The sequence below is a fragment of the Indicator indicator genome, chromosome 1 (genome assembly GCF_027791375.1).
Source record: "Indicator indicator isolate 239-I01 chromosome 1, UM_Iind_1.1, whole genome shotgun sequence".
Taxonomy (NCBI): Eukaryota; Metazoa; Chordata; class Aves; order Piciformes; family Indicatoridae; genus Indicator; species Indicator indicator.
Genome location: NC_072010.1, coordinates 63783467 through 63810393, shown reverse-complemented (window position 1 = coordinate 63810393; position 26927 = coordinate 63783467). Strand labels below are relative to the sequence as shown.

General features: G+C 42.8%; 2 protein-coding genes across 2 annotated transcripts in view; one reads left to right on the top strand and one right to left on the bottom strand.

Annotated features, from left to right (window-relative positions):
• Positions 1 to 15187, bottom strand: part of COL4A2 (collagen type IV alpha 2 chain) — a 140856-nt gene extending 125669 nt beyond the window's left edge. Inside the window, exon 1 of the mRNA XM_054381655.1 lies at positions 15098 to 15187. Coding sequence (XP_054237630.1) covers positions 15098 to 15187 — 90 coding nt within the window. The remainder of the gene's footprint in view (positions 1 to 15097) is intronic.
• Positions 15188 to 16078: 891 nt separating this feature from the next.
• The window catches only part of COL4A1 (collagen type IV alpha 1 chain), a 128528-nt gene continuing 117679 nt past the window's right edge, over positions 16079 to 26927 (top strand). The window contains exon 1 of the mRNA XM_054390955.1: positions 16079 to 16141. Coding sequence (XP_054246930.1) covers positions 16079 to 16141 — 63 coding nt within the window. The remainder of the gene's footprint in view (positions 16142 to 26927) is intronic.

Here is a 26927-nt window from a genome sequence, read left to right as displayed (position 1 = left end):
GAGGAGGCTCTGTATAACCCCCAAAAGGGGAAAAAAACCCCGAACTTTTATTTGTGAATAGGGATTAAATTCATACTTCCCACCACTGCAAATTTGAAAGCGATCATCACGGCTAGCTGAAGTGGATTTAGATTTAAGATCAAGGACTTTGCCACCATGTAGAGTAAAAGCGCATGTACTGCTGAAATAACCTTACAAATGTCAAGTTTACTGCCCACAGTAAAGGCATCTTGGCCCTACTCCACATGCAAAGTAAGACAATGAAGTTAACAACATCAGGGCAATGTTACACTCGTGGAAACAGGCCAACTGATGAATGATACATATCTGAATTTCCTCATTTCCTTCCACAGAACAATTTATTATTAAATGTAACAGCATAAGGGACCTAAGTGAAAAGAAGTAGGATTGTTGGTTAAATCATTTTAAATCACCACAACTATCTTAAGAGAAAGAAAAGGCAAGAGATTAACTGGAATTCATTACACTATAAGGAACAGGCACACCAATGTGAAGTGACTATTTTTGGCCTCAGTACACATAATAGGACAAGAGGGCAAAGGTAGAAATTAAACAAAAACAAATTCCAGCCACGAGGAAGCATTTTTCACATAAGAATCATAAATGTGGGAACATTGTATCAAATAAGGTTAATGAACCTAACAGCTAGCAGCCAAGGAACATAAAATTAGATGGCACCATGGGTGGATGACAAAAAAGGAAGCAATTTTGTAACTATCATGAAGACAAGAATGCTTCTGGTGGTCTTTATGTACCAACACATGTTCAGGGCCAGAGCTGCCTTTCAGTTACATCTGCAAAATCCAGTAACCATCACTAGGGGAATTACATGGCATCAGTGGATAACCTGGTGCACAGGTTCTGTAGAAGGTATGTAAGAAATGAGAAAGGAAGGGTCATTTTTCCTCAGCTGGCTGTGATTTAAAAACTAGGCTCATTTTTCTGACTTGCTTTACTTTGCAAATTTCTTATATTCACTTACAGTTTTATATAATTTAAAAATACCTAGAACAATAAGAAAATCTATTCTTGAAACTGTTCTCATGGAGTAACAAAGATAATTTCATTGCATCACTCTCTGCATGGCATTCTGATTATGAATTATGTAAAACTACCATCTAATAAAATATCAAATGAAATTTCATTTAAAGAGAAATGGAGTTTCAGTGACACCTCACAATGATTAATTCTTCAGCCAGTGCTATTTGGTAGTAATATAAGTTCCATAGAAGAACACATATAACATTTTCACTGACAAAATTAATTGATGTCACCAAGATGGAGCACTATAAAATAAAGTAGAATCTAGATTAAATGTTAAAATGGGAGCAGTGAAAATACATTTTAGCAATTCTCATTGTAAATTCTTACCCATACACAAAGAAACTTGAGGCATACAGAGTAAGAAGGACTCTTTTTGTAGTATCTGTTTCTCTGACCAATTCTACACAGGATAAGGGCAACTGGTGACTACACAGGATCAACCAGGTTCAAAGAAACTGTCAAGATCAAGTCCAACCAATTACCCAATCCTATCTAATCAATTCGACCATGGCACTAAGTGCCTCATCCAGTCTCTTAAACACCTCCAGGGACATTTATCCCACCGCTTCCCTGGGCAGCCCATTCCAATGGCCAATCACTCTTTCTGTGAAGAACTTTTTTCTAAGATCAAGCCTAAACTTCTCCCTGCACAGCTTGAGACTGTGTCCCCTCGTTCTGTTGCTGGTTGCCTGGGAGAAGAGACCAACCCCCACCTGGCTACAACCACCCTTCAGGTAGCTGTAGATGGCAATAAGGTCTCCCCTGAGCCTCCTCTTGTCCAGGCTAAGCAACCCCAGCTCCCTCAGCCTCTCCTCATAGGGCTTGTGCTCCAGACCCCTCACCAGCTTTGTTGCCCTTCTCTGGATGCATTCGAACAACTCAACATCTTTCTCAAACTGAGGATCCCAGAACTGGACACAGTACTCAAGGTGTGGCCTAACCAGAGCTGAGTACAGGGTCAGAATGACTTTCCTGCTCCTGCTGGCCACACTATTCCTGATACAGGCCAGGATGCCATTGGCCTTCTTGGCCACCTGGGCACACTGCTGGCTCATGTTCAGCCTACTATCAACCAGCACCCCCAGGTCCCTCTCTGCCTGGCTGCTCTCCAGCCATTCTGTCCCCAGCCTGTAGTGCTGCTTGGGGTTGTTGTGGCCAAAGTGTAGAACCCGGGACTTAGATGTGTTAAAAGTCCCAGTACTACAGTTCAGTGAAAAGAAATAATGCAACATTTGGTCACATAAACTGAGTAGGACTGAATAGAAATAAGGAAGTTGAGAAATTTTCATAGTTAAGACTAATGAAATGTTTGGTCCAGTTGTGATGGACAATTTCAAGTATGAATGAACTGGACTTGGGGAAAGGCCACATGATCAAAGACTCAAAAAAAAGGCTTCTTTAGTGACAAATTGGTAATCTATGTAGCTTCATAAGAAAGTGAGAATAGGAGTCTAAAACAATTGTTTCACCAGATACCACAGTCATCAGTGATGGTAACAGACACCATCGACATGCTGTCTCCCAGCTCCATGTCAGGCCCAGTAATCATCTAAAATGGGTTAAACGCAACAAGCTACATATATTATATATCTACATGATGAAAACAGTAATGCTGAGCTCTTTCACCTACCTTGCAAAGGTAAAAAAAAGCTGAGAGAGGTTCTAAAGCTAGATCCATGTGGTCTAACATCTATGTTTGTTTATTTTAAGAGCAATCAACTACTGGAACAACTTAGCAAGGACTGTGACAGACTCTGACACTGGAAAAACAAAAAATGCAGATGGAAAGTTTCCCTAAAACCAGCACTGCAATTCAAATATTAATTCAATTCAGGAAATTCTCACAGCCTACATTATAAATATTAGTCTTGTTTCACATATTCCATGTTTTTCTTTACACCAATACACCACATGAATCAAGTGCACTCTATCAAACTGAGTCTGTACTTTCAACTGACAGGCAAGGATGAGAGATAAAAGATTGAACAATTTAGTGCTGTAAGTCTTACATAAGAAAGTATAATTGTGGTGGAGTGTCATAGGCCTGAAATAAATAAAATTTTCAGTTGTCTGCTCACATGATCATTATTTAATTAAAACCCCAGACATTTACTGGTTGGCAACAAATGTAGGTGACTAGTCTGGGGACATATTCTGACTCACTCTTCCAGGACCCCATTCAGAACTTCTAGTTCATAGAAAATAAAAATGGAACCTGCTTGTAATAAAGCATTTCTCAGCTTGGAGAGATATGACATACAAAACCAGGAAAGCCCAAAGATGTATTAAGTCACTTATTACTACCTAAGGGAGGCTTGGAAAGCAGAACTTCAGTAACGATTAACATGAAACCCCACTGTCAGCATACAGAGGCAGTGTTTCTATTAATTGTTACCCTGAACATAAATTCAGTCAATCCTATTGTGTTCTGTGGCATCTCCCAGCAACCAACAGAAAAGGTCAAATGCTTATGGCCTGATCCAAAGTGTGCTCAGATTCATTGATTTATAGGAGATTTCTCAAATATGCTGCAATCCCACTTTAAAAACTGACTGAAAACATTGGACCACTTGATAGCACCAACTTAAATTAGCTTTTGTGTTGAAGACAACATGCTGTTCTGCTTAAAAGCTGGTGGTGCGACATGGCTCTCATAACACTGCAGTTAATCATTACAAAACAGTTGTGCCAGGAAAGTATTGTGCTCTTCAGCCTTAGTTATTTAAATTCAAAGCAACTAGTCACATGCCCTTAATAATCAGACAGAATCTATAAGATAATATACCAAGATCTCACACTGCTAAGTCTTTACAAAGTGTACTGAACATACTCTTTGGAAACACATGATCTTTTGAGGCTAACAAAGCGTGTAGCAATACAGCACAGAGATTAAAAAAAGCAAGTTTCAACAAACCACCTTGGGGTACTGTATCTGGCCTGAATAACATGGGTTGCAGTGTATTTGTAAAACTTGCTAGAGGAAGTCATTAGGAAAATTCTACCTGCAGAAACACAGAGCTTACTGACAGTAACTTTTATCTTGGCAAGGTAGCCAGCTCAGTAACCTGTAATGATGGAAACCGGCAGGATGGAAATAGCATGCTGCTGTGAGTGTGGAAATATGTAACATTTCTTTCCCTCTTGTTTACAAAGCTAAGAGGTGTTACAGATAATGTAATGCAACTGCAGCACAGACGTGTGTACTGAATGCTAAGGAGGAGAAAACAATTAACAGCTTGCTTATATACTAACTGGGAGAAGGAGCTTATTCTCCCCTACATGCTTGGTCAGGCGACACCTTCTGCATTGCATGGATTGAGGCATGGCTTAGATGCACCATGGTTGCAGGAAGACTAACACCACATGGACAGGCAGTCAGCACATCCTGACTTGCTTGCACTTGCTAGTTAGTCAGATACAGCTCTTCTGTTGGGGTTATGTTTTAAGACAGCCTGTGTGATTTTGCTGTTGCGAAGACTGATGGACAGTTTGACACTTATGCTTGAAGGAGGAGAGTTGCATGGGTCTACAGCAGCCAGCATTTCCAGGTCTCCCACAGCCTCAGTTACAAGCTCTGTCCTGCAGCTGGACCCCTTAGGGAACTGCTCTCAGCTTTTGCTTGTGAAATACTGGAGCTTCTTCATTTCTTTGGTCTCTACGTTTTCTGGTCTTGCTGCTGTTGGACATGCAGAGATTTTAGGAACAGATGATCAGATCAAAAGGTCAGAAGTCTTTCCTGCTTGTCCTCTGGAGCACAGTCTTTCTGCACATCGCTCATTTGAAAGATGGAAGGGACAGCTGACGTTACTAAGGAAAGGCTAATCAGACTATCTAAAATTACATTCAGCTCTTAAGTGACAGGGAAAAAAAAGGAATTTCTTCAAGCTACAGTAACTTTGTTGGTCTTTCATCCAAAAAAAAAAAAAAAGGAAGAAAAGAAAGAAAGAAAAAATAAGAAGGAGAAAGAAAAACATAAAGAGAGAAAGAAAGAGACAAAAAGAGGGAGAAAGAGAGAAAGGCAGAAAGGGAGAAAGTGAGAAAAAGAAGCAACAACCTTGCACAAAATTTTATTTTAATTCACCATTTTCCCACATTCTTTTGTAGGAAAAAAGACACTAGCCAAACTTTAAAGTAGGAAGATACAGTAGAAATTCTCAGATTGAAGAGCATGATTTCTGCAGCAAAACAACTTAAAGGCAATCAGACCACAAAAAGACAACAGAATGATCTCAGGCCTGGCTTCTCAGCAACTGGGGAACAGGACTTTCCTCAAAGAAAACAATAAATTTATGCTTACAGAAAAGCTGCAAACAGTGGGGGCTCTTGAGATGGGAGTTGAATACTCTTAGGACAGTCCCTGTCCCCCTTTAAATAAAAAAGTCCTGTTTCTTCTTCTGTAAATGGGTTTGGGGAGTTGACATATGTGTATAGATGGATGGATTGCCATGGGGCTGCCCATCGTCTGCATGCAGCACTGCAATCCCTCTGCTATGTCTGCAGGGTAAGCAGTGAAACTGCTTGGCATATACATTTTCATATCCCTTTAAAGTTTGTCCTTCCCAGGAGATAATCTCCCCAAATTAATTATGCTAGTCTATGAAATTATGTGTGCTTGTCTTAATGGAACATTTTTTAAAGCCTAATGAAAGAGTGATAACCTTAAGGCTAAGAGTACATGGCCGGGTGAGATCTGTCTACTTCTTACTCATAACAAATGATGGCTGTACTTCAGTTTCTCTCTGTTTACACATGTTATTGGCTTTATGGAAGACAGTGAATGATACATAACTACATGGAAATCATTAAATGAAAACTAAATACCTTGACAAAATAGTGTAAATAACATCATTCCTAATTTGATGTAGTATACTTGCAGTGAAGCAGCTCACAAGTCTGGAGTCGACCTCATGGAAACTGTATTTTATATGCAAAGAGTTCCCAACATGCCAGCATGATTATTTCTGACTGTCTGCGATTTGGTCATAGTACCTGCTGTATGCTTTTCCTTGGGGGAAAAAAACAACAGACCAGTTGGTTCACAGCATGAAGCCCTGCATACCTGTTAAGCAGTGCAGGATCATGCAAGCGTGTTGCTGTAGGGCTCACAGGGATTCCTTACTCAGACAAACTCAAGACTACAGTTCCATTCTTCAAAGTGATTAATGATCCAGTCTCAAACTACCTCACTAATCATCCATCTACTCAATGATGACTCTATGCAATTCTGTGTCCCTAGGGAACAATATGCAAGAGATTAGAGTTGTGAAAGCAGGGGTAACGTTTTCTTGATGTTCTCTAACGCTTTGGACTACAGAACATACCTTATCAAGAACAGCCACTATTTTATCCCCTTGAAGGTACAAACAGGATTATTCTGAACGAGTAACAAGAAACAAAGTTTAATAGTTCCTCTCTTGCACTGCAGTGTTTGTAACTCTCCAAAACCAAAGTGCAGTTTGGGAGTGCAGGAAAAGCCACCAGAAAACAAGCACGTAGCCAACTGCTACATACTCTACACACTACTCTTTCCTTGGGAAGGACTATTTTTCCTAATACTTAGGCACAACAAAGACGACTAGTGGAATGGCAAAACCATGTTATTTTGATACCTCTGCTTTTGCAATTTAATTTGTGGCCTGTTTACATTTAAATATATTTATGTGTTTATTCTTGTCCTTCATTTCAATCACATGATGTAGATACTAACAAATACAGCATGACAGTGCCATGAAACAAGACATAAAGCTTAAAACAAAGCTGTCAGGAGGGGTTTCGGTTTTCCTTGGCACAAATTTCCTATATGAGTTGGTGACACTGCAATACTAATGCAAAGCAACCTGCAAGCATTCAAAATATTGACATTTTCTGCACCTCACTGTAAAATAGTGGAGTTCTATTTCATCCCTACTCAGGACTACCAATACACTGATGCATGTGAGAAATAAGTATGAGCCCTGATTTCCAGACAGTTGATCTGTCACAGACTGAGGCATGCATGCTCTGTATCTACATTAATATATTAAGTAGCCCTGTGCCCCACATCTTGACCATCTGTACCATTTCACTGTTAGAAAGGTCCCATGCATTCCTGTTGCTTGTGCAAAGATGCTTTCACTTGCTTTGCTTTAGCAAAGATGTTTTTGGGCATGGTGCAAGAGTCAGCATGATGTATGGAACACAGGCAGTCTCAAAGGGGACATCCTGTTTTGGAAACTATGGAGGCTAATAACCAAGGGTAATTACTGTTACTGTGCCAATTGACCACAAGGGCAGAGAACACACCTGGGACTCTGCACTTTACCGTAAGGGACACAGCCAGAGAGAAAGCAGCCCATGGGCTTTATTGACATGTGCTGGCTAACTCATGGGCACCTAAGGAGGACAGAAGATTTGGGCAACTTTATAGCTATCCCTTGATGCCTACTCTTACCACATACCTGCAAAGCACCTGGAGGAAATCCAGCTTCAGCCCCATGCTGCAGAGGAAATGCTTAAACTTCCCTGTTCACTTCCTTCTTCCAGCCAGCGTCACTTAAGATTTTCCAAGTGTCATGCAGAGACGTTTGGGCCATTTCCAGCAGACTGCTGCTCTGGCTGCCGTCTCAGAGAGATATGCAGGCTTCCCATGCTCTGTGGCCCCAGCAGCTATTCCCAGCCCTGCGCAGGAGCGGCATTCCTTTCTGCCCACTCCCTTAGTCATGGCTCAGATCAGGACATGCTGGCAGCCCTGATGAGGAGCTCCACTCTCCTCCCAGAGTTTTCCCTGAGGTCTCTGCACATGTGTTCAGAGTGCTTTGAGACTTGGACCAGGTGGCTGAACATCAGTTACAGGGGTTAGTGAGGTTGCAGCTCAAATGTAAAAATGTCTTTCCCCATCTGTTTACAGAATGCCCAGGGATTGCACAGGCAGAGCATTAGGAGTCAACATTGATGAGAATGAGGTACACACGAGTGAGATATGGAAAGCCTGCTAAGCTTTTCTAGTTTCGTGTCCCTACCTTAAGAAACGACTCTGCTCCTCCTCATGGCTGCAAGGCACAACAGGCGTGAGCAGGATGTGACAACAGAGACTCCAAGTGAATTGCTGATTTGCACAGATATTTTTCCTTGTTCTTTTATCTTTCGTTTTATCTCCGATGAAAAGCAGGCTGGTTTCAAAGCCTGTGTTTATGCAGGAGACCAGGGCATGCAGCAAGGAGATCAGCTTCTAGCTGAGCCAGGAGCTGCAGCCTTCCAAGGGTGTGCAGAAGGGCAGCCGTGCTGCTCTGTCTGCTGCACTGAGCACCAACAGCCAGTATGCAGGCTCCAGGAACCACCGACAACCAGTATGCAAGCTCCAGGAACCACATCAGAACTAAACACTCACCAGCCCAGGACTCCACTTTGGGATAACGCTTAAACCTGAAATAAAACCAACCCAACCAACCAACCAAAACCGCAAAGCCCCCTCTCTTCACCACCCCTCCTCCCCCTCTACCCCCCCACACCCCCAGCAACAGCAGAACAGGACAAATGGAAGGGTTTGTGCTGGTTCCAAAATATTCCACTTTGCCTTACATCTCCTCTTTGTCCATAGCCTGATTATACAGTTGGAAGCTAATTTTGATCAGCAAAGAACCTTTAAAAGGCTGGTGAAATATAAAGGAAAAGTACAGTTGGAATAAAGAATTTATTACTAGGGTTCATTGACCAATGGTGCAAGGAGATGTAGACACAATCTGCAGCTAAAACCTGCCAAAAATAAGCCAAATCCCATTTATCTGAATGATCTTTACACACTTCAGAAAGCTACTTCAAAATAAAGGTGGGGATCACTTATGAATAAATAGGATGCTTGAAATATCCCAGTAAGAATACATCCTTGGTAACCAACCTGATTTAGATGTTCTTCTAATCTCATGCCTAAAATAAAAATAAAACTAATGGGTAAATTTATGTTGAAATATCTTTTCATTCTTGATAATAAGTCCACTAATTTCCCTAAAATTTGCACTGAATTTCAGACTTGCATGTCTGCTTTTCCAGAGCACAGGGCTGCTGCTGCCCAGCCTCCTCCATCTCCGACTTGGCTGCACTGAGGCCTGTCAGCTGCCTCTGCTGCTGGCGGCACCTCCTTGGGCCCTGATCCCCAGTTCCACCCCAGGGGAGCCCCAGGACTGGCCACCCGGGCATAGGGCCAGCTCCTGGTGCAGCTGTGCAGCCTCCCCTTGCAGAGGGGTGTGAAATGAACTGCGTGGGAAAAAGGCCGTGAGAAGTGGGGCTTTCCCCCAGCCCATCAGTGATTTGGGGTCAGCCATGCCTGTGCCTGGCCACAGGCCGCCTGACCTCCACCTGTGGGCCAGTGTCCCAGCCAGGCCTTGGCTCATCCCCATTCCCATGGCCTTGACCAGCTGTGTCCAATGCTAGTGATCACTCCTGCACCTGCTGCATGCTGTATGTTACAGGAATGCCAGGACCTCGCTCACCTCCCCATTACAATCTCTATCTCCTGCCTCCCCAAGAGCAACACCCTGCACTGTTTCGAAGGAAACCATGTTCACATCTTCTCTCATTCCCAGGTTGTACAAAGTGAAACGTGTGTTCGGAAAATGCAGACTTGTGAAATGCCAGTGAACAGTTGAAGAGGGAAAACTGTGCTACAAAACAATGATTCAATTAAGTGTACGCAATTACTCAGACAAACACACGTTTGCTTATTAACTTTTCTGTGAAAGCTTTTCCCTTGCTACACATCATTTCTAGGGTCTGAAAAAAAGGAGCTGCCCTTGCGTGGTTGTGATTCACATCAGCTCCTTCAGCTTCCAAATGGACAAAAAAGGGCACGTGAAAATCAACAGTGCAGGTCCTTAGTCACTCAGAAATACTGGCATGATAAAAATCACATAGTTTCACTGTGAGCTGAGTCAACTGCAGTTGTCAAGTAGCTGCTGCCACTTAAAAAACCCAAACTGCTGATAAATATCAGGAAATACTGCAAATTTCACTGTGCTTTTTGGTCCTTAGGAGCAAATGAGGTGCTGTGAATAGCATAAGTCATTAGTTTCCTAAGGGAGAAAAGGTTAAAGAAGATAAGCTGCCTTCTTTGGCAAGCAAAGATACCATAACTGTAAGCTACTAAATTAACTTTGAACTCTCTCTAGGTCTCGGATCTCTTGGATCAGTAGAATACAATAAAAAGAATGTTCCCACTCCTTGACTAATTTCTGACTTGGAAAAAAAAAAGAAAAACAAAAGCAAAGAATTAATAAATAGACTGGTCTCAAATTAAAAATTCCTTACTGCAATAAGAAAAAAAAATTCTCCAACACAAACTGTGCTCTGAACTACTGAATTAAAATATATATAATAAATATATTTGCTTACAGTATAATGGAATAAGCCACAATGCAATTGGATAAGACAAAATCGTTTGGATTTATATATAACTTTTTTTTGCACAAAATTTAAAACAAAAACGTTAGGTTTAGTACCATGCTGCATAAAGACTTCCTGTGGTACAATTAATACACAACAAAACCCAGACGTGCAACTTTAAAAAGCTCAAGGAACAGCAATGCTGAATTTTTGAAAACACTTTGGTAACTTTCAGAGCAAGGTGACAAAAATAACAAGATAATTTTATTACATGATAGTTTATGTTGTCAGTATCAACGTTTTTACCTCTGAGAAATACATTTTAAACTGACAGAACTCTGCCTCTTCTCCTACCAAACGCAGCATGACTATATGCCATTTAATAACTCTGAAAAAAAGAATTACTCCAAATATATTATTGCAGGCATTCATTGACCAAACTTCTGATCTAGTCACGAAAACAAAACAAAACAAAGAAAAAAGAGTAAAGATTCTATGTGTGGCTTTTCACTGAGAAACTGAAGAACATGGACATGTACAAGAATCTCCTCCTTCACACTAACTCCAGAGAGATACATTTTCAGTGTAACCTGTCTTTAATCTTTGAATGAATAGATTGAATCAGACTGTATGCAGTCTTTCCAAGTCAATCCACGCAGACATGGAAGAAACATCTCTTAAATAAATCTTCCTAGAAAGAATGATTGATTAATATAAGAAATTAGCATAAGTATTGGTTTCACAGGCATTGCAGCAAAAAATAATTTCAAGGAAAAGTTTGAGGAATGACAAGGGAAAGGAAACACTCTTACTGATAACGGGAACTGACAGTATATGAAAAATAAAGGACCAGAGAAAGGGAATTTAAAGCTATGGACTACAACTACATTTTTCCATGTATGCAGTACTTGCAGTGAGTGTTTTAGTCTGCCTGACATCATATGATGCTGACAGGTGAAATCCTGGCTCCGTTAAAAGAAAAAAATTAAAAACTCATTTCAGCAGCCATCCTTCTGTCCATCTGCATCATGATGCACACTGTGACCCACATCATGGAATACCATGGCCAGATCAAGGTGTGGCTGTTGGTGTTGATAAAAGTGAGGGGTTTTGCTTTATGTAACTGCCTAGAGGCCACCTCCTTCACTCAAGACTTCTCATAGTTCTTTAATGGAGCTGACCCTTCTTCACAGCTCCATGACTGACCATAGTTAAGAGTCCTGTCTGAACTACCCAATAATTCTTTCAAGGTTCAAAGACATTTTGAATGAAGTGATCAGATATGCTGTGAGACTCCCCCAAATGCTGGTACCTTTATTTTGCCCAATTTTCTTGAGGAACATCACTCTTACTCAAAGATGAGACAAACTGTACACTTATTTAAACTGACATAAATAAGCCACATCTACCAGTGTGGGAATTAAGTTGTGGTAAAAATAAGGCTCCAACATCTGTTTTGGGGAGCATCTACTAGACAGAGCTATTTCTGAGGCTGTGCACAGGTAGACAGTCTGGTATTTCCACAGAGATGGATTCATTATACATGCAGTAAGTAATGTGGCAGGAGAAATCAATACATCAGATTGACAACTCATTCCTAAATCACCTGGGTAATACATATGCAAAGGATCATCTTTTGTGCACTATCATCCTAGCGCATATGTTCATAGTGGACATGCCCAGCTGGATGGGCTGAGAGATTACTCCAGTTTGATTTCTTCCAGTCTGGGTTAATGTAAAAAGTCCTCCTGTTTCAACCACATAAAAGTCTCCAGACGGAATAAAGCAGGGCACATCTGGGAAAACTTGTATGTAAGATCGCCATGGAGCATTGACACATTTCAGCTTAGAGCAGTAACTTAGGCATCCATGACAGCAAAGCAATTTCACTGTGAAGCTGACAGAAGTACACGGTACTGTTGGTTTTATCCTCCCTAATGATTATTGTTTCTCCCACTTTGACCTTTGATGCCATTCACCCTAGTATACCCCCTTACAATGTTACAGAAGTCAAGAGAATTTTATCTCATGCAGTGCTTCAACTCTATTTTCTTTCAAAAATAAATCTCTTTATATATGTTCATATATATATATATATCAGACCTGTCACTTCTAGTTATTTTTGCAAACATTATATTAACCTTTTCTCTAACAATTTTGTTTCTTCTATCTGACAGTCATTCTGGGATTCCATTGTTCCCACCCAAATATAGCTTGAAAGAAAAACGCAATTTTCAAATAATCAAATGTCACAAAACTAGTTGAGGAGAAGTGTGCTTTGAGAAAGACACCACCAAGAAAGAGTCAGGACAAGTCTACAACCTTGGCTAAACCTCAAGTAGTTAACACAATTTTATTTAAGACACATGAATTCTTAAATCAAGAGTTTAGAGTTCCAGAGTTATTTGAGGCCCGTAACATCACCAGCAAGTGTATGCCAAAGAGTACTAAAGATAACTGGGGCCTGATCCACTCCATCTGGCTGTCTATCCTAGTATTTCTATTCAGGGACTCCTCTTCCTTAGTTCTCTTCAAGCCTCTTCTCTTGCCAAAGGACACCATTTCTTCTTCCCAGTCCTCAGATACCCTAAACATTCTCCTTTTTCTTCCTCTCATTTCTTTCTCAGTTGAGAAACATCTGCCTCCCTAACAGCTAGCAGTAGCCTGCCAGGCAAAACACCCAGCCAAATGCTCTGAGTTCCCCTCTTTCTCTCTCCCTCATTCCTGCTTTTCTCCTCAGCCTCATTAGAGTTTCTTTCTAGGTGTAACTTCACTCATTCACTTATCTCCAGCAGCTGCAACTCATTCACATATATACAGCTATCAAAACTCAGCAGTTCTGCTTGCCTCACTACAGGCAGAACCATAACTTTTAAGATCTGGTCCCACAGACTTTAATAACTCACAGTATTTTTTTTCTTATCCAAGGTAATAAAACACTTCATAGCTTTCCCAGAATAATCTGTGTAACAAATAGTAGAAGATTCAATGTGACAAACAGGATTACAATATAAAGAATACGACTTCCAGCAACCCACCTGCAATTACTCAGATGCTGCTGCTTCCCCCCACACGGCCTACTTCATCAACTCATAAACACACTCAACCAGAGCTGCCACTGCAAGAAGCAAGCCCACCCTTCCTCCCAGCCCCAGCTGCCATGCCAGCCCAGGTTTCTATGAATATAAGTGGTGATCTGACATAAGCTAAAGTTAGATCTCTTTTGGGGTACTGATTAGTTTAAACAAATGATTTTCCAATTTGGTTTCCCACACAACTACAGAAAGACCTGTGCTAGGCAAGGAAAAGGAGCAGCATATGGGTAGAAAATAGGGTAAATATTTTGGTGGCAATGCAGCTCTAATTTTCATGGAAACATGACTAAACTTCCTCAGTCACATTCACTGGGGTGTTTAATCTCCTACACAGCCTCCACCTTAGGAACTGTTAAAGGAATTAGACCTGCAAGCAGGCCAACTTACTCTTCCACAATACTCTGGGAAAACGAGTATGTGGAGTTGCAAGCGTCCATGACCAGACCGCAATCACTGAGGCACCTCAGTTAATACCTCTTCAGTATACCTCTATATTAGTGATGCAGCCTGCAGTCTACATACAAGAACATGAAGGAGAATAAATTAGCCCATGCTATAGCTGCAGCTCAGCTATCACACTACCTATATTATAGCACAACCTCATATAAAGAAGAGTCGTACTACAAATGCCATGTTTTGTCAGCTGATCCAAACAATCTCATTATTGGGCCTAATACACTTGTATTATCACCAGACTTCTTTGGTTTTAGTAGTGTGAGGTAATATTATCATTCATTTAGGGTGACTCAGCAGAATGTCTCCATCAAAACTTGGCAAAGTAGCATGTGACACTCAAGGTCCTCACTCAACTTCCCTACTCTTGGGGTTGTGGGTTCCCTGCCTGCCACCTGTTGCTCAGCCAAAACGTGGAAGAGTCCAATCAGCCGCACAGACGATGAACAATTTCTACGTGCCTTGAGTGCTGAATCACCATGTCCTAACACCTGCTGCAAAAGCCCTAGTATTTCCCATTCCTCATTATGCCATCTCACCACAAAGATTCAACCACATCAGATATCTGTAAGGAATGCAAAGTTATAAAAAGGGTGACACTTCCAGAAAGGATTAAAATATAAGTAGGAAAGCTTTTAAAAAATGTAATCAAGATCCCATATGACCACAGAACCCTACTCACACTCAGTGGCTGACAAATGCAGCCACAAACCATGGTTTCAACTTCCCAGTCCTCTACTCTGTATGCATCTGAAGATACTTCATTTGCAGGTTGACTTCTCCAAAGTAGTCTGCTATCTATAGCGCTGTATTTTTGGTGCTTTTCTTATGAAAAGTCAGCAGCTGTGGAGCTTGCTTTACTATTGCTTTAACAAATTACCCACTCTGAAAAAAAGTAACAGCGCAGTACTTCAAACAACCTGACACTGAAACTTTGCACTTCTCCCCTAACATCGGTTTCTTGAAAGGCAGTAATCTGTAAGGCTCGCAGATTATTCGTTGGTCGTTTCTTTTAACAGAACGATTTATAAACCGTTTGGCAAAGGAAAATGCAGTTCTTCACTTTCTGGCACCAAGAAAACTACTTTTTCTTTCTCTCCTTAATAAAAGTCGTAAGGCATTTTACTTACAGCATCTACTTTGACGGCTGACAGCACAACTTCCATCAGGATCAGCAGAAGCCCCAGATCCCTACAGGGGAAGGTGAATAAACACGACATTGTTTTAAGATAGCACAAAACAGACACGGGATAAAACTCTGCAGTTCAAGGTGACAATACAACTTTAAAAGAGTTCTGTCCAAAAGCCTGCCAAGCGGAATTACTTACTGACAAATAAAACTACGTGCACCGGGAAGCTGCGAGATGTCCATTTTCGCTCTTTCCCTGCCTGGGGGTTCGGCTCAGGACTCCCTTCGGCCGGATGGCCGCCCCTGCAAAGGCAGAGAAGAGCCCACATATAATGCAAGTCCCCCCGGGGGAGGTCTCCGGGCTCGGCGGCGCTGCTGCTCGGGCAGGGAGCGGTCTCACCGGCCGGGCCGATCCGATCCGATCCGATCCGGGGGGAAGAGGGGCGGGTGTCGCGCCGCTCCCCGCCCCGCGCAGAGAGCGCAGTCCCACCGCCGGGCAGCCGCCGGACCCCGACGGGCCGGGCAGACCCAACGCGCCCAGCCCCTGCCCCGGCCCCTTCCGCCACCCGGCCCCACGCCCGCACCGCACCGTTGCGCGCTGCGCTGCCGTACCCTCCCGGGCGGCAGCGACAATGCACGGCGAGGAAGCGGCGTGCCTCCGCCCACGCCCCCCCGTCTCCGCTCCCGCAGCCGCCGGCCCGCCACCCACCCGCGAAGGGGAGGAGGAGGAGGAACTGTGGCCGGCGGGGAGCGGGCGCGGGCGAGGTTGCGCCCTCTCAGGGTCCCCGCCCGGGGGGAGGAGAGGGGTCTGCCACCGCCCATCGGTTACGGCGCGGCGAGTCCCTCTACCCTGAGCCATTGCAAGCGCCGCGGCCGCCACGGAGGGGAGGTGCGCATGTGGGGCCGGTCACGCGGAGCCCCACACTAAGCTGCAGGCGCCCCGCCGCCCAGGGACCGACGGCGCGGTGCGGTGCGCGGCAGCATGCGGCTCTGGCTGGGCTTCGGGCTGCTGCTGAGCGCCGAGCTCAGCGCCGTGTCTGCCGCGGTGAGTACGCGGGGGACGGCTCCCCCGAGTTGCGCGACGGGGTGCTCACGGGGACGGGACCGGGACGGGACGGGACGGGGTACCCACGTGGGGCGGGGCAGTGAGCCCCCAGCCCCCGCTTGAATTGCGCGAGGCCTCTGCTGTCGAAAAGGTGGACCAGCCAGGTGGGCTTGGCGGGGATGCCCGGCTGCCCTGCCGCTGCTGCGGCGCTGCGCCCGCTCGCCGGCCCTCCGCGGGCGCGTAGCGGGGCAGTCGGCATGTCATGGGAGCCCCACGGGCTGGCGGCGCGGTAGCGGGACGGGCCCCGCTGGGCTCTCGCCCTCCCACGACTCGGCAAGGAACGACGTCGGCCTGGGAGGGAATATAAAGCGCGCACCGAGTCGGGACTTTAAAAGTAGCAAGTTGTGTTTCCACGATAAAAATACGGGGGAAAATAAAGGAAAGAAAATAAAGAAGTGGTTGGTTGCTTGAACTCAGAAGCGCTGTGCTCGCTGCCTTTGACCTCCGCGATGGGCAGTAGACTGGAGACCAGAAAGGATCGTGATGTTAATGGTTAAAGTTCAGCTTTGGCACCTTTCCCGATGGAGCCAGATTGAGCCACAGACATTTAAAATCGAAACTATGCAAGTAGTCTGAAAGTTTTGCTCAGGGAGCTAATTTTATCACTGAGATATTAGCTATCCGCTGTCCTTAAGTTAAAGGACTCTCTCTCCTGGCATTCCTGAAGTATTTGTGCTGTTCCTTCGGTACCTCTAAGTAATGGACAGTTAATAGTTCGAAAGAGATGTCTTTTTGTGTCTCCTTGCTTTCTTGTATTTGATTAGGTTGATGCTGTAGTAATGAAGCTCAGAAAAGGAGAAAACCCATCAGTAAGCATGAGCAGATGGATTTTTGTCATGCTTCCTGCTCTGAATGTAAGATCTTCTACTAGTGAAGCAAATACAGGAAAGGGTTACTTTTTTTCCCTGCAGTTTCAGATGAAGCTGATTTCTATAATGAATTATGTTCTCTGTGACCATGGGGATGGTATGTATGCTTGAATCAGCTGAAGTAAAAAGTATGCTGAAGTGATGGTTTATCTGTTCCTCCTAGACTTAGATGGTATCTGGCTTACTGTGATTGTAGTAAATCACTTGGTGATGCACCTCTTGGGCGATTCACCCATCACTTGGCATTAAGCTGACTAAACTGTGTTCCTTTCAGGATATAATTAATTTTTATTAATTAAAGTCTTTTGAAGTAAATTGTTTGCTTTTGAGTTCTGTTTTTGGTATCCCAAGAGGTATTAATATCTGTAAAATATGTTCCTGTTAAGTCATTGGGTAAACCATGCCTGTCAATCAAAGAAAATTTCATAGGGAAGAGGTGCTTATTGAAAGAAGATACAAACTTTAGTATCAGACAATTTCAGGTCTTCTAAAGAAACTCTGAAGAGGCTTTGATTGTCCTGTGTGTGCTTGATAAATTGTTTTATTAAAATCAAAATTCCTTAAAATGTAATCTGGAAGTGTTATATTACAAAGTTATCCCCATAATTAGCTGTTTTTTCTATGCTGTGCTGTCTGCAGATTGACAGTTCCTCATCAGCGTCACCAGGAAACACTATGCTGTGGAAATTGAGCTCCTTGCAGCTTTGTTGCTTTAGATAAACTTTCACCCATACATGGGTGGCCTTTCAATCAGTTCAGTTCTGTTGGCATTGTCCCCAGCTCCATGTTGTTGCCTGTTGCTAGCAACTACCCAAAAAGCTATGGAGACTGCTGTTGGTCAGCAGCATATGAGGCATTGAGTGGTGGTTGTGGGGTTTCTCTTTGGGGGTCCTTGAGCCAGGCTGGTGCCTCTAAGTAATTGTGGCTGGGTGGTGTGATCCAGGCAGGACTTCTGCTTTTGGAGAGCTGGCAGATCTGGCCCAGTTCTTTCATTGTCTTCAGATGAACATGTTCCACTGTTTACCTTTAGAGTAGTTGTTTTAGCAGAGGACAGCATGGTAAATGAGGTTCTATGCAGTACTGATTGTGATAGGCTGAGTGGAACAACCACTTTTCTCCTGAAAAAAAAAGGAAAAAAAAAAAAAAAGCTGGTTCCTTCCTGTCCCAAATAACATATATTAGCTGGTTTTTTTAAAATCATTTTTATGCAGCCACAGTCATGCCATGTTCTTAATTGCCCCGTAACCTTCATCACATAGTCACTGAGGCCGGATGGCACTTCAGAGATCACGCAGTCCAACCCCGTGCTCAGAGCACAGCAAGCTGCAGCAGGCTGCCTGGAGCCAAGTCCATCCAGGTTTGAATATATTCAAAGGTGAAGACTCCTCAACCTCACTGGGAAACCTGTGCCAGTGTGGGGTCACCCTCATAGGAAAAAATGTTTCTTCATAAGTGCATTATGGTTGTTCAGGTGTGACTAAATGAGACTGTGCCTGTAAATGCAAATATAGCAGAAGCAGGTTGTGCTATGTTGGCGGTGGTCATTCTACAGTGTAACAGGGCTGGAAGAGTGAAAATTTGTTTTTATCACTGATGCATCCATAGTTGAATACCTACAAGGAGATTTGGAAGGACTGCTCTCAGAGACATTTGACATGGCAAAGCCAGCCTTGAGCTAGCAAGTGTCAGGATCATGTGCCTCAGTACAGGAAAGGGAGCTGCTCCCTTGCAGCTCCCACTGGTTGTAATGTGGCACTATAAAATGCATCCAACTGTGGCACTGCAAGCTCAGTGATGTTTATGTTGATCAGTGATAATTAAAATATTAATTATAGCCAATGTGGGCTTTTGTACTCTTCATTTTAGGAGATACAAATTATAAAGAGAGCAGAATGGAATACAGGGTAGTAGATTAAGATGTTCCCAGGTCAGGCTGAGAGACTACTCCCATGAGGCTGTTACAGGAGAAGCTTGTTTTGATGGATCTCTGCAGGGGCTCTCATTTCTGACACTTTGGAGGCTGCCATTTCCTTTGAAGAAAGTTTGTTTCCTAACATTAGTACTGCTTGGTTGAGAGATGACAATGCCATGGAAATCCTGGTTTCATGTTTCGGTACCTTGTTGATGCCGCTGCATCAACACAGCACTGGTCCCTGTGCTTTCAGTTACAGAGCAACATCTTCCAGCTGTGCTTGAGCCTTGGGGTGAATTGCCTTCTACACAAATGGACTGGCAGCCACATAGTGCTGAGGGAATGGAGGAGATGCCCTATCTGCCACTGCTCAGTGGTGGACTTAGCCGTCACTCCAGGTTCCCAACCCATCTCTCTTTCCACTTTTAGCAAAATGGGAGCAGGGCAAAATGGGAGCAGGGCCAGAGCTGAGAGCAACTCCAGCTACTAGGGGAAGGCGGGCCAAAACAGTGATAAAAGCATGCATAATTTTTTCCACAAGTGCAGTGCTGATTCCACTAATGCTGTTTGAGACGAGCATGTGGAGGCAGCTGGGGACACACTGGTGGGAGGCCAGGAGGTTCCTGTCCCTGGGTAAGCCCCATCTGGGGAGTGGTGCCTGGTCCATAGCAGGGCAGAGGCAGTTCTGCTGTATCACCTTCACACCTTCCTCACGTCACCCCTCCTATTTTTAAATTGTGTTTGGGGCTGCAGTCTGACACAGGCAATCCTACACCAAAAGTGAAAAAATAAATTGCTTCCGAATAGTCTGGAGGATGATTCTGTTCCTTTTCTGTTAAAACCATGGTTTATTGAGATGAAAAAGTAGAAAGCTGAAAACTGAGAGAAGATAAAATACATGGGCTTTTGACATGTGACTGAAGAGAAGTTGTATGACAGAGCCTGAATGACTGACATCACTTCACTTGGATGTTCCTTTACTAGCGAAATAAGGCTGGGTCAGGCACATGTCTTCTGCAGTCATTTGTGTCTCGAGACCAAATGCTTGAGAGACTTATCCCTTAAGACCATTTAACATCCTTGTCCCTATATGTCCTTAAGGGTTTGTTAATATCAAGAGTGTGCCTAACAAACTGTACTGGTTTTAGGGCTATGCCTTTAAAATTTTTCACAGATCTTGAGCAGATCAGCTCAAACTTCATTTGCTTCTGAACTGAGCTAGTCTGGGGTTGCTTCATGTGGAAGGGAAATTTCAACCTACCACACACACTCTGACAGTTTTTGTTTCAGAATGGAGATACGGTTACTTCAATTCAGGAAATGTGGCCAGAAGGAGAGACTGGAATTCCAGTAAGTTAAGCACATTTTCCTTAGAGCCCAAGAGGTCTCAATCCCAATGTGTAAGAAACTGGGCAAGGAACAGAAGAGACTGGCATGGCTGAATAAAGACCTGCTGGTCAAAATAAAGACCAAGAGGGAACTGCATAGGCAGTGGAAGCAGGGACAGGTAATGTGGGAGGAGCATAGGAACACTGCCCGGTTGGGTAGAGATGAGGTCAGGAAGGTCAGGACATGGCTAGAGCTGAACCTGGCAAGGGATGCAAAGAATAACAAAAAGGGCTTCTACAGGTACATCAACCAGCAAAGAAAAGTTAAAGAAAACATTCCCTCTCTGATGAGTGAGAATGGAGACAAGGAGAAAGCTGAGCTACTCAATAACTTTTTTTTCTCAGTCTTCACTGTCTTCCTCCCAAGTTGATGGAGCACTAGGTTCAGACCAGTGGGATAAAGTCCCTCCCACTGTAAGGAAAGGTCAAGTTCAGGACTACGTGAGGAACCTGAGCATACATAAATCTATGGGACCTGATGAGATGCATCCCAGAGTTCTGAAGGAATTGGCTGATGCACTTGCAAAGCTGCTCTCCATATTTGAAAAGTCTTGGCCATCAGGTGAAGTCCCTGGAGACTGAAAGAAGGGAAACAGTCTGAAAGAATTGGGCTGTTCAGTCTGAAGAAGGCTCCAGGGAGACCTTCTAACTACATTTCAGTATCTCTAAGGGACCTACAGGAAGGCTGGGGAAGGACTATTTAGAAGGGCTTTTAGTGATAGGACAAGGGGCAGTGGTTTGAAACTGGAGCAGGGTAGATTTAGCTTGGACACGAGGAGGAAGTTCTTTACAAGGAGAGTGGTAAAATACTGGAACAAGTTCCCCAGGGATGTGGTTGTAGGCCCTGCCCCTGAAGACATTCAAGACTGTAGTTAGCCTGATCCAGCTGGAAGTGTCCCTGCTCGCTGCAGGGAGATTGGACAAGATGACCTTTAAGGGTCCCTTCCAATGTGATGCAATCTGTGACTGAATTTTGAGCTAGAAGGCTTCAGAGGGAAATGAGTTTGCTTCCCCCTACCAAGCAGTGGTGGAGTGTGGGAGAGGCTGAATAAGAGAAGTACAGAACTACCCTTTCCTCCTATTGGAGCAGGATGGTTTGATGTGAAGAGATATGAGACCTGGGGTAGCTAAGCGTGCACCACAGAAAGACATGAGAGCTTGGGCAGTCAGGTGGCATTTTAGCCCATGGCAAGGGGCACTTACTAGGAAAATAGCGGTTGTGGGTTGCCCATTCCCCCCCCCCCCCCAGCACTGGGGAGCCATTTGGTCAATAGCTATACAGGGCCAAATGCATGGGCACTTTGGAGATGAGAGGGCAGGCCTGGTGACTCCTTACTCCCAAGGAAAAGTCCTTGTCCCTGCTGTCCTTCCTGTTTGCTTCCCCTCTCCCTCTAACCACCTCTTCTTCAGCAACATGGCACAGGGAGCTGGAGTCAGGAGAGAAGGCCGTTTGGGGAACATGTACCTATTTGCTGCCAGCTGCGTTGGAGGACGTGGTCCCTGAATCTCCCTGAGCAGCCAGTCCTGACTCATCTCTGTGAACTGCGTTCGTGGAGCCAGCTGTTGAGTGTCAGCACACGCAAGTGCGTTCCTGAACTGTCATTCCAAGTAGCACAGTTTTTACTTCTGAGTGTTTGTATGTATCAGATGCCTGCAAGACTACTGCAGGGTTTCACTGCAACTCATCCGCTTGGTGTATATAATCTTGGGTTATAATTAGATTATATAGTGCCTGAGGTTATACAGGATACTGTCAGTTGCCTTGATCGTGTAGAGAAATGTAGGATAGCTGTTGCAGGCAGCTAAGACAATTGTTTAAAAATGTCAGAAATCATCTCTAGGGATAGGCTTATGAATATTGTTCTTTTTATAGAACTAGACTAAACAAAGGAAGATTCAACAACCTCAGCATGAGAATAAATTGACTTCATCAGTGTTTAGAAGTTAACGTAGTGTTCCCTTCCCAGAATTTCCTTTGACTTTTCCATCATGAAGGCCTGTAACACCTTGCAAAACTTGATCAAGGGGAAGAATTTGGGCACGAATGACCTCACTGGAATAGCAACCTGTGCCTTTAGTGATTAGCTGAAGGTATGAAGTACTGTTGCACTTCCGTGGTATTTGTGGGAAGATACACTTTGACTCTCCTGGGTTGTGACTGGTTGAAATTATTCTTGGTGATTTAATACATCAGACAAGCTTACGGCATTAGCCTTTCAAGAGTCTTTATATGGAATTGTCTTTAACAATGTCAAAAGAAAATACAGAACAAATTAAAAGATTGCCAGTATGTGTCAACTGATGTCATTATGCCATTTTAATATGAAGTGATTTCCAGTAAAGAGAAAGGCAAAAGTATTCTTCATGAAGAGTATAAATAAGTAGTGCAGAAAGCCACCATCTGCTGTTACTGTCTAGCAAGTACAAACAGATACAGCATGACCAAAGATTTAATAAAAAATTCAAGCCAACCCGTGTCTGTTTTAGCTTTGCATTTCTGTTTAATATTGAAGAAAATATATGTATATAAGTAAGCAGGTTTGAATAAATGTTTCAAACCCTCCCAAAATGAATATTTAATCTTCCAGTATCTGTGACACATACTCTTACAGAAGGAGGAGCTTGGATAAACTTTCTAAATTGAAAAAAAAAGAAAAAAAAAAGTACAGTAATGTGTATTTAAAAGCACTTTAGCTTCCAGTCTCTTGTACTTCCAAAATACTTTTTTCTGGATTCACTAATTACCACTTTGATTGATCCGCTATTACAAATATGTATTTTTTAGGAAGCCTCTTAAATTGTGCATACCTCCCCTGGGAGGTTGGTAGGAAGTACCCCTTTTCACCTCTGATTTGCTAAGTCATCAGGCATCTGAAAACTTCTACTTATGGGTTCCAATGAGAACTGTAGTCCTGTTTTTATACCTGTATTGGAGTGTTTCAGTGACATCAGTGGAGTTCTGGTACAAGATGCTGTAGCACGGTAGCAGGCAACAGGTGCTTGTTGGAGCTGGCAGCCTGGGAACGTGCTTGGGTGAACATGAGTCAGCCTTGCCTCACAGCCTGCAAAAAAAATAACTCCTATTTTTTTTTTTTTGGCCCTGATTGCCTTACAGTAACATAATAAAAAAAGACATGGCCAAAGATTAAACGAGGAAAGCCAGAGAAGAACTGGAAAAGGATGGTTTTGCTTTTCTTTTTTTTTTTTTTTTTTTTTTTTTGGTTTGTGTTACCTTCATGTCAAAAGGATGATGCCCTTAGACATGTTTTGAAATGAATGGCTTAAGATTTTCCAGCAGCGCGCTAACTTTCATAAAAAGTTTAACTGTGTTTTTGGCAAAGTTGCTAATTTACTTTTATGGAATTTTATGTAGGATGAAGGGTTTTTTTGGGTGGATCCAAGAAAAGAACTACTAAATATCCTGTTCCCCTCCTTTCCTCTGCCTTTTCTCTCTGTGTGTGCTCCTGCTGCCTTCACCTTTACTGCTGTTGGCAAACAGCCTCTTTCAGTGTCTGAGGAAGGGTGTGCATCTTTGACAGAACAATGTAAAGGACAAAACACAAAGTACTGTCAAGTGTGCAGAGTAAACAAATTGCAAAGTAATAATTTTCTTTCATCTTTTTGTGGCTTTCATCTGCTAGTGGCAGTGACAGAGGCAGCATTCTAAAATCAAGATTTTCAAGGTGGTTGAGAACTTGCAGAAGAAATTATCATAACTTTAAAACAAATGCAGAGATTAATAGGACAAACTAGAATATATTAATTAGAAACCTCATGAGTTAAATGTTTTGCATTCAGAAGAGATACAGCCATTTATAGATGAAGCGTGGGACAAATTATACATTGTCCCGTCTGTAGATAATATATACCTTAACTATTCAAGTGCTACAAGTGGGAAGTAGAAATCAGTTTTTAGGTGAAGTGTGTCACATCAGGGGAGTACCCTAACTCTTAAAGTGGGAACAGAACAGCTGAAGCGCTCAAGTTTGCAGACTTAGTGCTTCATGTTTGAATTGACATAAAATGAAAGCCACGAATCCTTTCTGAATGTTGAACGTTTTTAGAAAGTGCCAGAAGCCTGGTGGTGTTCCCTACCATTTACTAGAAGAAAATTATTTAATGCAACTAACTTTGCATCTCCTCTACCACCTTTAAAAAACAGGGTCCAGACTTTCTCTCCTCATGTTTGTCTCAGTTGCTGTGGGATTTATAATCTTTCTGACTACATCTGTGGTCTGTGGTTTCACTAAGATGCTCAACCTTCCTTCCAGCCAATGTGCCCTCTTATATGTCTTCTGTTTACGAGAATGTTGTCTTAACACTGGGGTATGAACCTGACAGAGCATTTCTACATGGATTAGTGGATGAAAGTGTTCTAATTCATCAATACAGCTGATGCCATTCTTATGTGAGGATTATTTCTATAGGCATTCATGCTGGAGATTCACAGTACAGAGTGTAATTTTTCATGCAAGTAATCACAAACTTAGGGGAAAATGTATTGTTTTATTAGCTGGTTCTATTTCAATTTATGGGGTCTTTAGTATACAGACACCAGAATGTGAAAGGCAATTTATTAATTATTTTTCAGTTATATCAGTTGCAGCTAAGAGGTAAAACAAATTAGTCCATTTTCACCAGATAGCTGTGTCCTGACTGGATATTGTAAGTTTTTGGTCTTTTTAGTACAGTTGTTTATCTACTAGAAGAAAACTTATTTTCTAGTCTACTGAAGACTTCTGCTGAAATATTTGATAATCCAAAAACACTGAAACAAATCTTAAGATTGTAATGAAACCCAAATAAGGCTGAAAAATTACACTGCTATGGACTTATGGGTCTGTAAAGAATTAAAACAAAAATTTGAAGAAAAATTAGTACATTAATGGCTTGTATTTATAGTGCACATGTTAAGGGAAAAATCATCTAAATGAGGGTAGACTCAGACATTCCAGGAATTTTCATATTGTGCTTGAAGCTCTGTCCCTTTTATGGAAATGGTAAGACACTTATCTGCTAGTATAATAAAAAAGGATAAATTCTATCTGCTGTAAAGCCAAGATGCACAGGCAAACAGTATCCAGGGCCAAAACTCATTAGATTTTTTATCTGTGCATTATCTTTTTGACAATTGCATGTTTTGAATCAACATGGAAATACTTAGAAACAGGGAATAGTGAGAGGTAGAAATAAAAGTGAAAAGAAAGTAAAAAGCTTAAAATTATCTTAGGAAGTCTATGTTTTTATATGTATTTATTTTTTTTTAATGGTACAGTGATTCTGAGGAGTCAGTGCTGCATGACTGATCCCAAGGGGCTGGAGCAGAAAGCATGCCAAGAAGCATGCCAGAAGCCAGAGGTTAGAAGAGATAGTCCAGACCTGTAAATTCAAAAAGTCACAAAAGAGGGAAAGGACTGAGTGCTAGAGCCCTGCATTTAGAGTTTTGCTTAGCTGTAGAACAGCCATGGGTGCTGATTTTGGCTCCTGGCCTCTGCCACCAATTGCAAGCCCCCCCTCCCCAGCTGGCAGTCCCAGTCTGGAAGGAGTTGTTCATCTGATCGTTTCTGGTAAATTCTAGCTGGGGGAAGACTCAGACATGGGTTCTGGTGATGTTGATTCTTATGCAGTGTAATCGTACTCTCTGTGACTTTATATTACTATTTTAAAACTGAGTTCCCATTATGGAATTTGGAGATATAGCAATGTTGTACCAGTGCCTAAAGTCTGTGGGTTAAATAATGCTTCAGCTGATGCCCTTGAGAATGCCAAAATAATAGTTCAAATCATGCAGAAAAACAAATCCATTCTTGCTGGGGACATGCCTTTGAAAATGTGCTTCAATTCGCACCAGTCAGACAAACAGTGGATGCTGATTTTTGATGCATTTCCCAGAAATGATATGCTTGGTCGAAATGGAGCTTGTGATCTTGAATGGTCTGTATGTCATGAGCATAGAAAAGCTTTGAATGGTAACCCCTAGGATACGCAGACAGGCAACTGCTATCCTTGCAGTGATTCTAGCTCAGTGCTGTGTGTCATGTCAGGTGTAGAGTCATTTCCTCATAGTTTCTAATGATTTTACTTTCCATTTAATTAACATTTAGAGTAGTTGAAGATGCTAAGAATTTGTAAGGATTTCTCCTAGAACATCATGGAGACCAAAGAAAATGATGGTGACAGGTCAAAGCCAGAAAACTACATAGTCCAAAAAGAAGAAGGTTGTTTTGTGAGGATGCTTCTATGTGCTGTCATTATAAGAATTAAATTTTCTTCATGTTGTCTTCATATAAATTCCCCAAAGGATCAAGCCTAGCAAGTGTTTGCCTTATACCCATTTGTGTCACCACAGTCTTTGCAAAGATCAGGTACACACCTGCTAAAAGGTATTTGCTCTAAACACTCACATTGCATCCTGAAACACTTTCTCACCAATACCACAGGAGGTACTAGTGCTGGCTTGGACTTGACAATGTGACAGTAGGAGTAGGTGGTCTGCGTGATCCTGGAGATACACTGTTCCTGGATGCTGCCAGGCCCACAGAAAGTACAACTGCACA